The 12,835-nt window shown below is 42.6% G+C and overlaps 2 protein-coding genes across 2 annotated transcripts in view; one reads left to right on the top strand and one right to left on the bottom strand.

Annotated features, from left to right (window-relative positions):
• The window catches only part of ntn1a (netrin 1a), an 85,240-nt gene extending 79,839 nt beyond the window's left edge, over positions 1 to 5,401 (top strand). The window contains exon 7 of the mRNA XM_014175033.3: positions 1,337 to 5,401. Within this exon, the coding sequence (XP_014030508.1) occupies positions 1,337 to 1,665 (329 nt within the window). The 3' untranslated portion in view covers positions 1,666 to 5,401. The remainder of the gene's footprint in view (positions 1 to 1,336) is intronic.
• A 1,074-nt stretch (positions 5,402 to 6,475) lies between these two features.
• Positions 6,476 to 12,835, bottom strand: part of LOC106587090 (syntaxin-8) — a 43,080-nt gene continuing 36,720 nt past the window's right edge. Inside the window, exon 8 of the mRNA XM_082965537.1 lies at positions 6,476 to 7,320. Within this exon, the coding sequence (XP_082821663.1) occupies positions 7,256 to 7,320 (65 nt within the window). The 3' untranslated portion in view covers positions 6,476 to 7,255. The remainder of the gene's footprint in view (positions 7,321 to 12,835) is intronic.

Here is a 12,835-nt window from a genome sequence, read left to right as displayed (position 1 = left end):
TAAGATGATCTATGCTGCTTTTGAGAGCTGTTGGTGCTCTCTCTCCTTGATTCTCTCAGTAATGAACCATACTATCACAGAGCCGCTCCCCAAAAACCCATCTCCTCACAGCCCATCCCTGCCTCTTAATCACGTCACAAATCAAATCCCCTGACATCTATAATGGACGTGGAGCTGGATCTGCTACCGGACGACTTTGTCTTGACAGCATTTCCCTTGGAGGATACAAGCCTCTGAAGGGCGTCTGGTTAGGTTACAGGTCCAGTCTCCTATCCACTGGGGCCGGTTGAGTAGGTAGTTGCTGATGACTCCACTAGAATCAGCACCAAATGGAGAAGCCAACCTCACTTCTTTTTTTTAAAGAGAATAGAACAGAACCCTGCCCTTGAGGCTTTGTCAGTTCTGGTGTTTTTAGTGTCCCGTAATGCCGCTTGGACAGTGGAGATCACAGCGTCTCATGGCGCTAGTCTGTGGAGCCAGTAGCACTGACTGGAGATGCACATGGACCAGTGGACACAGAAGACTAAGAGCTAGAGGATTCAGCTACAGACAGCAGGCTACCTGGCGTCAGTACTGCCTGCTTCGCTGTCTGTCTGATACCCTTCTTGGCTGCTGGATGGTACTAGACACAGTGTAGCATACTAGATTTACAGATGTAGGATCTTAATATGAGCCTGTCTCCTACAGTAGGAAAATAATCCTACAGCAACTGGAAATGTAAATTATTATGTGGCTTATCATTAATGGATATTTTTGTATCGTAAGGGAACATCAGGTCGGAAATTACAAACAGAAACCTTTTTAAAACCCAAAGACGCTACAAGTTTTAAATGTCTTACGTTGCAGGAAACTTCACCTGCAACAGGGTGATTAAATTAAGATCCTACATCTGTAGTGGGAGATACACTAGCACTTTTCCCTCCCTCCTGTCATACTGAATGGCCAGAGAGAGAGATGTCTAGGCAAAGCTTTTGCAAGAAGGAAAAGGGATTCCATGGGAAATGTCTGACTCGGTCCAACTTAATTATATTGTCCCAGGGTGCCATAGTAACTGTTGCTGGGATCATGGCTTGTCGGTCTAGAGAAGAGCAGGGTCACAGCAGGTCAGGATAGCAGGAATGGAGCAGACGATAAGGACCGGGTTGCTCTCCTGTGCCAAGAGGACATGGATGGGGTTTTAATTGAAGGCTGTGATACAGACACGAACCCCAGTGATAGCGATAAGAATAACAGCACTGTACTGTGTATCCCTTTGAGCAGGAAATTCTAATCCTAGAATTGAGTCAGACACAAAGACATAACAAAAATAGTCTCTCTCTCTCTCCCCCCTCCCCAGCTGTCCAGGTGCACATTCTGAAGGCGGACAAGGCGGGCGAGTGGTGGAAGTTCACCGTCAACATCATCTCTGTCTACAAGCAGGGCGAGAGCCGCATCCGCCGCGGTGACCAGTTCCTGTGGGTCAGGGCCAAGGATGTGGCGTGCAAGTGTCCAAAGATCAAGACCGGGAAGAAGTACCTGCTCCTGGGTAACAATGAGGATTCTCCAGGGCAGTCTGGAGTGGTGGCTGATAAGGGCTCCCTGGTCATCCAGTGGAGAGACACATGGGCCCGTCGGCTGAGGAAGTTCCAGCAACGTGAGAAGAAAGGCAAGTGCAAGAAGGCATAGGCGGAAAGGACGGACGACGCCTGGAGCGAGGGAACGGAACACGGGACAGGAGAAAGGATGAGTGGGTGTTGAAAAAGGATGAGAGGAGAGCGAGGGAGACTGAGGAAGGACAGAAAAGGACTGTGCGTTGTCGCTACTTTTTCGAGTAGGAGCATGAAGAGAATTTTATTGAGAAGATTTATTTTCTAGTGGACTTTTGTGAAGGAGCTCACGCTGCAGGTGTCATGGCTTCGTTGTTTTTTCCTTTGAGATTTGTCTCTGTGGATTTGCCAAGTTTGCACCTATTACCAGTATATATAAAGTTATTTGTGTTTTCATTTTTTTTTTTCATATTGATATTTCATAGCCCTACTTTGAGCATTTTGTGCTGGTGCGAAGACACCACAAATCAAGCCACTGCATTATCACAAGCTTTGTTTTCTGTCGTTTTTAGGATTAGCTAATAATATCACTGACAAACCAGTCTGCATCATCAAACGTCCTCACTTCAACTTTTTGTTGTTGAAATTGTGTATCCTATTGGCAGTGCAGCAAAAAGTGCCATAAAATAACATTGGTTCTGCGCCTTGGAAATGCACGTTTCATGTATTATCAAATAAGTTGCCTTTCGCTTCACCCGGTCGTATGTGTATGTAACCTAAAACGCACAGTAACTAGCTATGTTCTTTATTATATCACGGGTGTGACATATTGTACATTTGATTGAATGTTGGCCCCTAGATGCAGACAGTGAAATGGAAAGAAAGAAAATGAATGTCCATTCTTAAAGGTGTACAATATATTTGACTCCAGCATTGTTAATTAACTAACCTTAATTAAGGATATTATTTTAATCTACAAATTTTTCTTTGTCCGGTTTCAGTATTCAGAATGATCTGAAATGAATGAATGTTCATTGTGAATTGTGGTGATTAACACAGTCTTGTACAGTTTCAAAATGCATGTCAACCTGTCTCCAAAAAGGCTGGTTATTATGTCAAATACATGGCGTCCATAGTAGGAGAGCGTCAGATGAGTTGATGTCCTAATATGGACACCGTGTCCTTACTCTCTTTTTGACTGGTGCTGCTGTCTAATTTCATGGTTAGTGTTTTTAATAATACTTTTGCTGGATTCCCAAGAAGACGACAGACTGCATACAAAATGTCTGGGATTTCAAAGACTCCTGCTATTAGAACAATAACAACCAGATTTCAATTTAGGATCACTTGCTTTAATATTTTATTAATGTTTGGTTCAATTATACTGAACAAACATAAGTGCAACATGCAACAATTAACGATTTTACTGAGTTACAACTCAATATAAGGAAATTAGTCAATTTAAATAAACGAATTAGGCGCTAATCTATGGATTTCACATGACTGGGCAGGGGCGCAGCCATGGGTGGGCCTGGGAGGGCATCACCCACTGGGGAGCCATTCAGAATGATTTTTTCCCCACAAAAGTGCTTTATTACAGACAGAAATCCTCCCCAGTTTCATCAGCTGTCCGGGTGGCTGATCTCAGATAATCCTGCATGTGAAAAAACTGGATGTGGCAATTTATGGTAGAGAAATGAACATTAAATTCTCTGGCAACAGCTCTGGTGGACATTCCTGCAGTCAGCATGCCAATTGCATGCTCCCTCAAAACTTCTGTGGCATTGTGTTGTGTGACAAAAATGCACTTTTAGAGTGGCCTTTTATTGTCCACAGCACAAGGTGCATCTGTGTAATGATCATGCTATTTAGTCAGCTTCTTGATATGCCACACCGGTCAGATGGATGGATTATCTTGGCAAAGAAGAAATGCTCACTAACAGGGAGTTAAACAAATGTGTGCACAAAATGAGAGAAATACGTTTTTTGTGCATATGGAACATTTCTTGGATCTTTTATTTCAGCTCATAAAACACTTTACATGTTGCGTTTATATTTTTGTTCAGTATATATTTCATGATCAAGTGATTTAGGAGCCAGTCCTTCTAAGAGACAGAAAGCAGTGTGGTTCTTCCCCATGTTGCCCAGATTTAGTATGTCGATGTGTTTTTTTATTTGATATTGAAGGTGTACATTTATGAAATATGAATTGACATTACTATTATTATACAGTACACATGCTTTACACAATACCAAAAGGAAGCATTTGCAATGATGTGAATAAATATCCTTATCATACCTAAGGTTTCAAATAGATTAGCTACAACACTAGGCCCTGTGTGTGGACAACACAAATCTGTTTTCAGAGAACGTTAACCAAGCAGTGAGATATTGGTACATAGTGAATTGAAAGCGTTACAATGTACATATTTATATGACCTCTCCCTAGGAACAATATTTCCTAATACTGTAGGCCATTCACCAATTGGTACAGAATTGTTTCTGTGTAGTATTAAATTCACCCTATTTTGGATGCAAATCTTTTTTTTAAAATCACAATGTGTAAAGCATTTGTGATTGAAACAAGCCTCGTCCCCAAGGTACTAAAAAAGGCATTGGCAGTCAACAATAAAATATCTGTGTAGGTAGTATTTTTATGTGAAAATTATCGATAATATAACTATTATTAACTTCAATGTATTGATTGTAGATTTTAGCAAAGAGAATGGACAGAGTGAACGCCTAAGAACAGTATGTATTTTCTTGTTGTATTGAGGCAACAGAAATGGAAGAGTGCAGTTTACCTCCTTGACTGGCAGTAAACTGTTCCAAACATTATTAGTCAGCTCTCTAAATTCTTGCTTCTTACCCCTTCTCCCCCCCACTTAACCGTCCATAGACCTCACCCATGTCCATAAGATATACATGTTACATGCTGCCTGTCACTCTAGAGTTCTTGGAAATTCTGTCTTGAGTGGTGTACGGCATCCATATTAGCAAGTCGTCAGATTTCAGGCAAAACTGTCAGTGGTCTTCCTAACATGGAATTCCTAATATGGATGCCGTAGCTGCAGCTATTCAACAGCTGCAGACATTCTTCAATGTCTCTTACAAGGCTGTCAAATTAATTAAGTTCAGAGCGATTTCGAAGAGGGTGAAACGAGGACTGGGAGGAAAAATCATGTAATTCAATCACCTGATTATCCCCAAATGACTTAAAACCACATCTTTCTTTTATTTCAAACCAAGCAGATGTACATTGAGGGTCTGATTGCCAGCATCTGTGTTCCATACTGTTTCTCTCTGTGTACAGATCAGTCATATAAATACACATGCTTTCGTGCTGGTGTATTGAAATATACAGATGACATATTACATGTATTTATACATACATTTACATGTTACTTCCTTTCATCGTTATATCCATACTCGTGACATTAAATGTAAGTGTATTTCTGTTTGGCACATAATATATAATCAAACCTCAATCCCCATGATGTAAATTTTAGATCAGTTTTCCAAGCAATGGATTGACAATGACCTCCTCTGATGAAATATGACTACCGTAGACCTGTCAAAACATTGCTTTTGTTCATACTTTTTAAATTGTAAATGTTGTTTAGCTGTGTTGGCCATTGCGAAACCTTTTTTGCGATGTTTGTTTTACGATGTGTACTAATATATGGTTATTATATATGGATATATTTAATGACACGAGACATTGTGGATTTTATTCTGTCTTTTTTGCCTTTTTTTTTTACTCGTTTGTGGTTGTTTAGATGGTTGTGATTTTAAGAAGGAAACAATAACTACTGAACACCAAGCTGGTAGAACTAAATCCAGAATTCAGTTGAAATAAACTCCTGTTAAGTCGCCACTGGTGTGACTCTTTCTTTTTCTCCATCGTCTTAAATCATTCAATGTCTGCTTTGGATCTCTGAAGCCGGAGTCCTGGGCGTAACATACACACTTCTATCAACAGCTCCACGTGTGACTTAGGGCAGTACAGTAGAGGGCTAAGCATGCTGGGTGTAGATCAAATAGCTTTAGACCACCAAGCTCAGACCAGTAGTGGGATAGCTATACTATTCACACGGACCAGTAGTGGGATAGCTATACTATTCACACGGACCAGTAGTGGGATAGCTATACTATTCACACGGACCAGTAGTGGGATAGCTATACTATTCACACGGACCAGTAGTGAGATAGCTATACTATTCACACGGACCAGTAGTGGGATAGCTATACTATTCACACGGACCAGTAGTGGGATAGCTATACTATTCACACGGACCAGTAGTGGGATAGCTATACTGTTCACACGGACCAGTAGTGGGATAGCTATACTATTCACACGGACCAGTAGTGGGATAGCTATACTATTCACACGGACCAGTAGTGGGATAGCTATACTATTCACACGGACCAGTAGTGGGATAGCTATACTGTTCACACGGACCAGTAGTGGGATAGCTATACTATTCACACGGACCAGTAGTGGGATAGCTATACTGTTCACACGGACCAGTAGTGGGATAGCTATACTATTCACACGGACAAGTAGTGGGATAGCTATACTATTCACACGGACCAGTAGTGGGATAGCTATACTATTCACACGGACCAGTAGTGGGATAGCTATACTGTTCACACGGACCAGTAGTGGGATAGCTATACTATTCACACGGACCAGTAGTGGGATAGCTATACTATTCACACGGACCAGTAGTGGGATAGCTATACTATTCACACGGACCAGTAGTGGGATAGCTATACTATTCACACGGACGCAAGCAAGCATCTCCCAACCTTTTGCAGCATCTCAAGGCTTTTAAATTGACATAGTGGAAGAATGCAGAGTATGCTATAGATACAGTACATTATCCTTAGTAGATGACCAATATTATATAACACGATATTCTTTACACCAAGGAGTCCATGGATCGTGCTGTTAACTGTAAATGTTTATTAGAAATGACAAGGTTGCATGAAGCTAAACTGATTCACATCATGTTGTGACACAGTCATACGTGTTATTTGTTTTGGCTGGCATTATCTTACAAACATGATCAAATCCCAAGACAAATGGTACCATTAGAACTGCTAGTGGGTAAATATAATAATTGTTATAATAATAGATATGTGTGAGTGAATTGCTAAGCTAGCAGAATTAGCGACCTGGAACCCAGGACCTCTCAGCCCACAGACAGAATTAGGAAAGAAAAAGTCCCCCCCCATGGGGGGGGGGTCAGTGCTACCCTTTACCCAACCAACACCCACGTAAGAAAATAAACACTGTTGCTGGTTCCTCATAAGCCAGGGCTCAACTCTCCAAGTGTTGAGGTACAGTAGAGAACAGTACAATACACTCAGTTTTCATACAAGGGGAAAGGAGAGAGGAAACAGAGGGAGGTGGAAGAGTGTGTCTGTCATTATTAGTGTATGTGTGTGTTTAACAGGGCACAGGGGTGGTGTGTTAGAGGGCTTGGAGGCACTATGTATCAAGCGTCTCAGTGTAGGAGTGCTGGTCTAGAATCAGGTCTGCCTTGTCTATGTCATTTTATTCATTGGGATATAAAAGGCAAACCTGGTCCTAAATCAGCCCGCTTGATACATCCCTGCATAAGTGCCTCTGCACCTCGTCTCCCCTGTAGGCTCTCCACGCAGTCTCAGTGGTCATCCGACGGACGGTGCGACGGTCCAAAACGCTCCCCTCAGCCTCTTCCTTATGTGGGCCACACAGCAACCACCACTATAGCAATGAGCAGGAGCACGATCACCACCAGCATGCCTGAAACAAGAATAGAAACACAAACAGAAGGATAAGTAGGCGGGCAACTCGACAGAAATTCAAACAATCAACAACAAAAAATGACACGTTACGAAGTGTACCTAATATAGAGTAGTTACAGCTGACAGACAGGCACAGTACATAACAGTTACATAGACAGGCACAGTACATAACAGTTACATAGACAGGCACAGTACATAACAGTTACATAGACAGGCACAGTACATAACAGTTACATAGACAGGCACAGTACATAACAGTTACATAGACAGGCACAGTACATAACAGTTACATAGACAGGCACAGTACATAACAGTTACATAGACAGGCACAGTACATAACAGTTACATAGACAGGCACAGTACATAACAGTTACATAGACAGGCACAGTACATAACAGTTACATAGACAGGCACAGTACATAACAGTTACATAGACAGGCACAGTACATAACAGTTACATAGACAGGTACAGTACATAACAGTTACATAGACAGGCACAGTACATAACAGTTACATAGACAGGCACAGTACATAACAGTTACATAGACAGGCACAGTACATAACAGTTACATAGACAGGCACAGTACATAACAGTTACATAGACAGGTACAGTACATAACAGTTACATAGACAGGCACAGTACATAACAGTTACATAGACAGGCACAGTACATAACAGTTACATAGACAGGTACAGTACATAACAGTTACAGACAGGTACAGTACATAACAGTTACATAGACAGGTACAGTACATAACAGTTACATAGACAGGTACAGTACATAACAGTTACATAGACAGGCACAGTACATAACAGTTACATAGACAGGTACAGTACATAACAGTTACATAGACAGGCACAGTACATAACAGTTACATAGACAGGTACAGTACATAACAGTTACATAGACAGGCACAGTACATAACAGTTACATAGACAGGTACAGTACATAACAGTTACATAGACAGGCACAGTACATAACAGTTACATAGACAGGTACAGTACATAACAGTTACATAGACAGGCACAGTACATAATAGTTACATAGACAGGGATGTCTACACATTGCCTAAATTCTTCTGATCAGGCTAAGCTGGACAGCCACAGACCAAAGGAATAGATGGTGGAAAAGCAACCCATCAGTAAACTTGAAAAAGGTATGCCTAGGCCTTTTTCTAGTTAGCTCAGACCTTTGGCCCTTCGGACTTTTCTAAATCCTTGCTGCGCCCCAGTGTTTAGGCTACTACCCTCATATTACCTGCACATTTTCACCAAGATGACATAATACACGTTTACATGCAATCTAGAATTGTGACAGGTTTATTGGCACAGATCATACTGCGGTCGGCATGTGTTTCGGATCTGACTTCACTGGAGAGAGAGGGTAATCAATGTTTTTCCACCAACGCTGTGGAGACAGAGGAGACCCGAAAGATTATACTGTAGCTACCTCACACTTAAATCCAAAAGCTTTTTACCCCACAGGACCTGAAAATGATCCAGACACTAGGCTTTCCACCGATCACATTTTAATTTTAATCAAGGCCAAGACAATATAGAAAAAGCATTAGAAAGTTCAAGACTGACATTTATTATCAAGACGGTAAAATGGATAGTTATTCTGTGTTTGCATATTGGCTTGTTTTATAGGGGTTTGAATATGAGATGGCTCGCCTACAACCACCGTTCAATGGGTTTTCCAGTTGTCTCGGCTAGCCCGTTGTCATCTAACCTACAGCTGTTTCAAATCCTGAAACCTTTCTAAGGTGTTGGTAAGAATAAAAGGACTGGTGGATGGCTGGTGTCAAGTGTCACGCCTCTCAACCGTGGTGAGCTTTCAGCTAGGGGGATTTCATGCCACACATTACAGTGGATATGGAAAACTATCTCCAAGGACACATTTAGCCACATTTTCCTCTCGCTCTCTCTCTCTCAGCGTTTCTCCTTGAATGGCATCACTATCGGGTGAAGATTTCAAACAACTGCATCCTGGAGAATCTGATGGCTTGATGGCTGTCGACAGTCTCCGGCTGACTCAAGTTGTCCATGGTTGTTTCGCATGCGAGGTGGTATTTTCCCTCCCGGACTTTTCACTTTTGGTTTACATTTCTTTCATACTTTGGCTTTCTCGTCGTGCATTCTACTCTGCAGCGTAATTGCAGTCTGGTCCACAGGGAGAGATAGGGGGAAGATGAACCCAAGCTGAACTAATTGCCTGGGTCGTAGTCAGAGTAGAACTCCTAATCTAGGATCAGCCCCCCCGTCCCCCCGTGGAATCTTGTTCATTTTGTTCTAAAAGGCAAACCTGATCCTAGATCAGGTGTTCTTATGAGACATAGGACTTGGCTTGGAAGCTTGGATGTGGCAAGCAGCGAGTCCAAAGGTCTGGATGCCTCGTTAGCTTGGTTGGTTGCGACACTTTCTCCTACTTTTAGGATTTCTTCATTGAATACAGCAAACTGAGAGAAATCTCTCTCTCTGAGTGAAGGAGATGCAGGCACAACTTAGTGGCACCAAACTCTACATGTAACCAATTAGTCTTATTTCCCCTTCTTCTCCTATGTATAATTTTTATTTCAAACGTTCAATCAAACTGCTCTGTCTGAAGCCTAGCATGCTAGCCTCCGACCTCTCAGAATGATCATTGGTCGAGACAGGACCTCCCCACTTGATAACTTACATATGTGAGCAGAGCCGCAACAACGTAAATGTCAAGTGGGAACATTCCTCCCAACAGCCCTCATGATGGCTTTTTAAACACCTCATACTTAGAGAAATAACACACACACACACACACACACACACACACACACACCACGCTTCAGTGTGAAGGATATTAAAACAGGACAGTAGACTGTCTACTTTACATTCAGCTCGACTTGACGGAGGGCGTAGGCAAATAAACATTGGATAATAAAGTCATCTTCTTCTTCGATATGTTACCTACCACCCAGTCACCCTACTAACACTCCCTCCCCTTCTCTTTGGGACTGTCCCCGTCCCGCTAACTAACTAAATAAGTTACTCCTGACCCAGTCTCGACAACAATCACATTGGCAGGCCAAATAGATGAGACTATGCTTTGTCATTGAAGCCAGGGTGTCTGCAGTGCAGTCAAAGTGACCCCCCAAGATCTTTAGAGATGGACAGAGTAAGAAGGATTGGGGTACACCCTTTTTTTTAGCATTTCTGACGTATCAGTGAGACAAATCCTAATTGGTGGAGAAAAGGGAGGAGGGTGGAGGTTGTATTTCTGTCTCTGCACGCACACACACACCTCCCCCGTACTTACCCTTTGCCTGTCTTCCAGCAATTCCATTGTAATGTGAATATATCGCTTCAGAACACATTGATAAACATCATATTGAAGTAATATACAGTCAAATGAAAAGCTTTCGTAAAGGAATAACACATTTCAGAGGGGCTGATCAAATCTGTTGGATGTTTATGGAGTTTGAAAAAGAAGCAGTAAAGCGACTGTTGTTTCAGATCTATTGTTTTACAACCATCCAATATTCCACTCTTGCCAGCCAAAATCAAGTGGTAAAGGTGAGGTAAGCGTTTGTAAACGTGACAAACCATACGCTTCGGGACCTGTTACTCCTCTAGGCCACGGGTTCAACACCATCATAAGTACAACAACCTTGGATTTTTGGTTTCTGTTTTAGTACAACCCTAGATTTGAAATGGTTTGCTTCAGTATTGTTTTCGGTCCAACACTGAAATGAATGCTAGGGCATGGGAGACTGCTAAACATCATATTGGTGTTGGTAAAATGACATCAAAGTAATCAAAATTAGCCCTCAAAAGTATTCAAGGTTTACTTAACAGGCTTGATGGGATTCAGTGAAATGAAGTTACATGCACCCTTTACCTACCCTCAAAGACAACCCCTCGAAAGCCCTAACATTTCAGGCCTACTTGAGATGCAAGCCACCTGCGGGATTCGAGTCTGTGAGTATGTATGTGGGTGTGGGGTTTCCCTCCAGCCTCCGCAGGCCCATGGGATTAGTCCATTGGAGAGAGGTCTGCCCCCACGTTGCCTGATGAGACACTTAAGCCCTGGGAAACTCACACCACCCTCCTAGGGCCCTTTGGTGCTAAGGGGTAATCTGCCTTTCTAATGCCACCTACCCCCCTCAAAACCTGTTCACTACCCATTTCCCAGGAAAGGGAAGTGACTGTGAAAAGTAGACTTTACTTTATTTAATCTTTTTATTAGGCAGCCTTAACTTTCTCATTTTGCTCAAAGCTTAAACACTGTTTAAAAAGGCTAACCCCAAGTTAGCTTTAACGTTTTTCTTGTCACCCATATATCCTGGTGAAATCCTCGACTGTGTTGTGGTCTGATTGTGGCTCTTCCCCAATAAACCACCGTGAGACTGATGACTGGAGGACTTGTAATGTGCTTGTGTCTCGACTCTCTATATGTTTCAACAAGATCCAGGATGTTTCAAAAGCCTGCCCTGAGATCCAGTCATGCACTCGTTGCTGCAGGATGAATCCATGGCGATATGTTATGCTATGTGGGTCCTTCCTCCCTTCAGCGGAGAGATGACCCCTAACCATGTTCAGCCCGTGCTCGTCCAGCCTTCAGCTTGCCGACTAAACACAAAGGTAGGATTTTCCACAGCGTCCTCAGTCACTCATCTCTCTATCCTTGTTTTATCTCTGGCAGAAGGTCTAAGAGGTTGATTAAAGATTGACACACAGGGTCCATCGGTACACGTAGAAGAAGATGTGAACTTGCTGCAGGTAATGCATCTAAATGCTGCAACTCCTAACAGCTCAAATCCTAACAGCAGCAACATCTTATGTTAAATCCTCAAGTTAAACACACATCCCAGTGTGCATAATCTGGGATGTTTCTACTCTTATGAGAGAAAGTATGTCAAGTATGCCCGTCTCCTTGTCAAAGCCAGTCTTTCCCACCTACAGGAGAACTGAAGGAAGACATAACACTCAAGCCTGGACTCTGGACGAGCTGGGTTCCAAAAACAAATAACGCCCGGGCTCAGGAATCATCAACACGCACCCAAGAACAAGAGGAGAAACCCTCCAGAAGATGTGTGGCGTGTTCTAGTTTCAATTATTTCTTTGCATGAGACCCAGACAAGTGTCAAACAAACCAGGAGGAGAGAGGATGGAAAAAGGAGGAATGGAGCGGGTGGGGACACCCCCCCCACTACACAGAATTGTTAAGCATTGACACTCTAGAGAAGAGAAGGGATAGGGAGAGAAGGAGACAACAATGAGAGAGAACACAGACCGGTGTGTGTGTGTGTGTGTGTGTGTGTGTGTGTGTGTGTGTGTGTGTGTGTGTGTGTGTGTGTGTGTGTGTGTGTGTGTGTGTGTGTGTGTGTGTGTGTGTGTGTGTGACTGAGTGAGTGAGAGAGTGAGAGAGAGTGAGAGACACTCCTGGGTTAGCACAATGTGCACAGTGACTCTAGTTCTGAGATCTTAAAACAAACCTTCTCTGTGTGTCATGGTGACTGGGCAGAAATGGCATCAAC

Source organism: Salmo salar, chromosome 02 (genome assembly GCF_965601325.2).
Source record: "Salmo salar chromosome 02, fSalSal1, whole genome shotgun sequence".
Lineage (NCBI taxonomy): Eukaryota > Metazoa > Chordata > Actinopteri > Salmoniformes > Salmonidae > Salmo > Salmo salar.
Note: the sequence above shows the minus strand (reverse complement) of the source record. Positions and strands in the feature narration are given on the sequence as shown.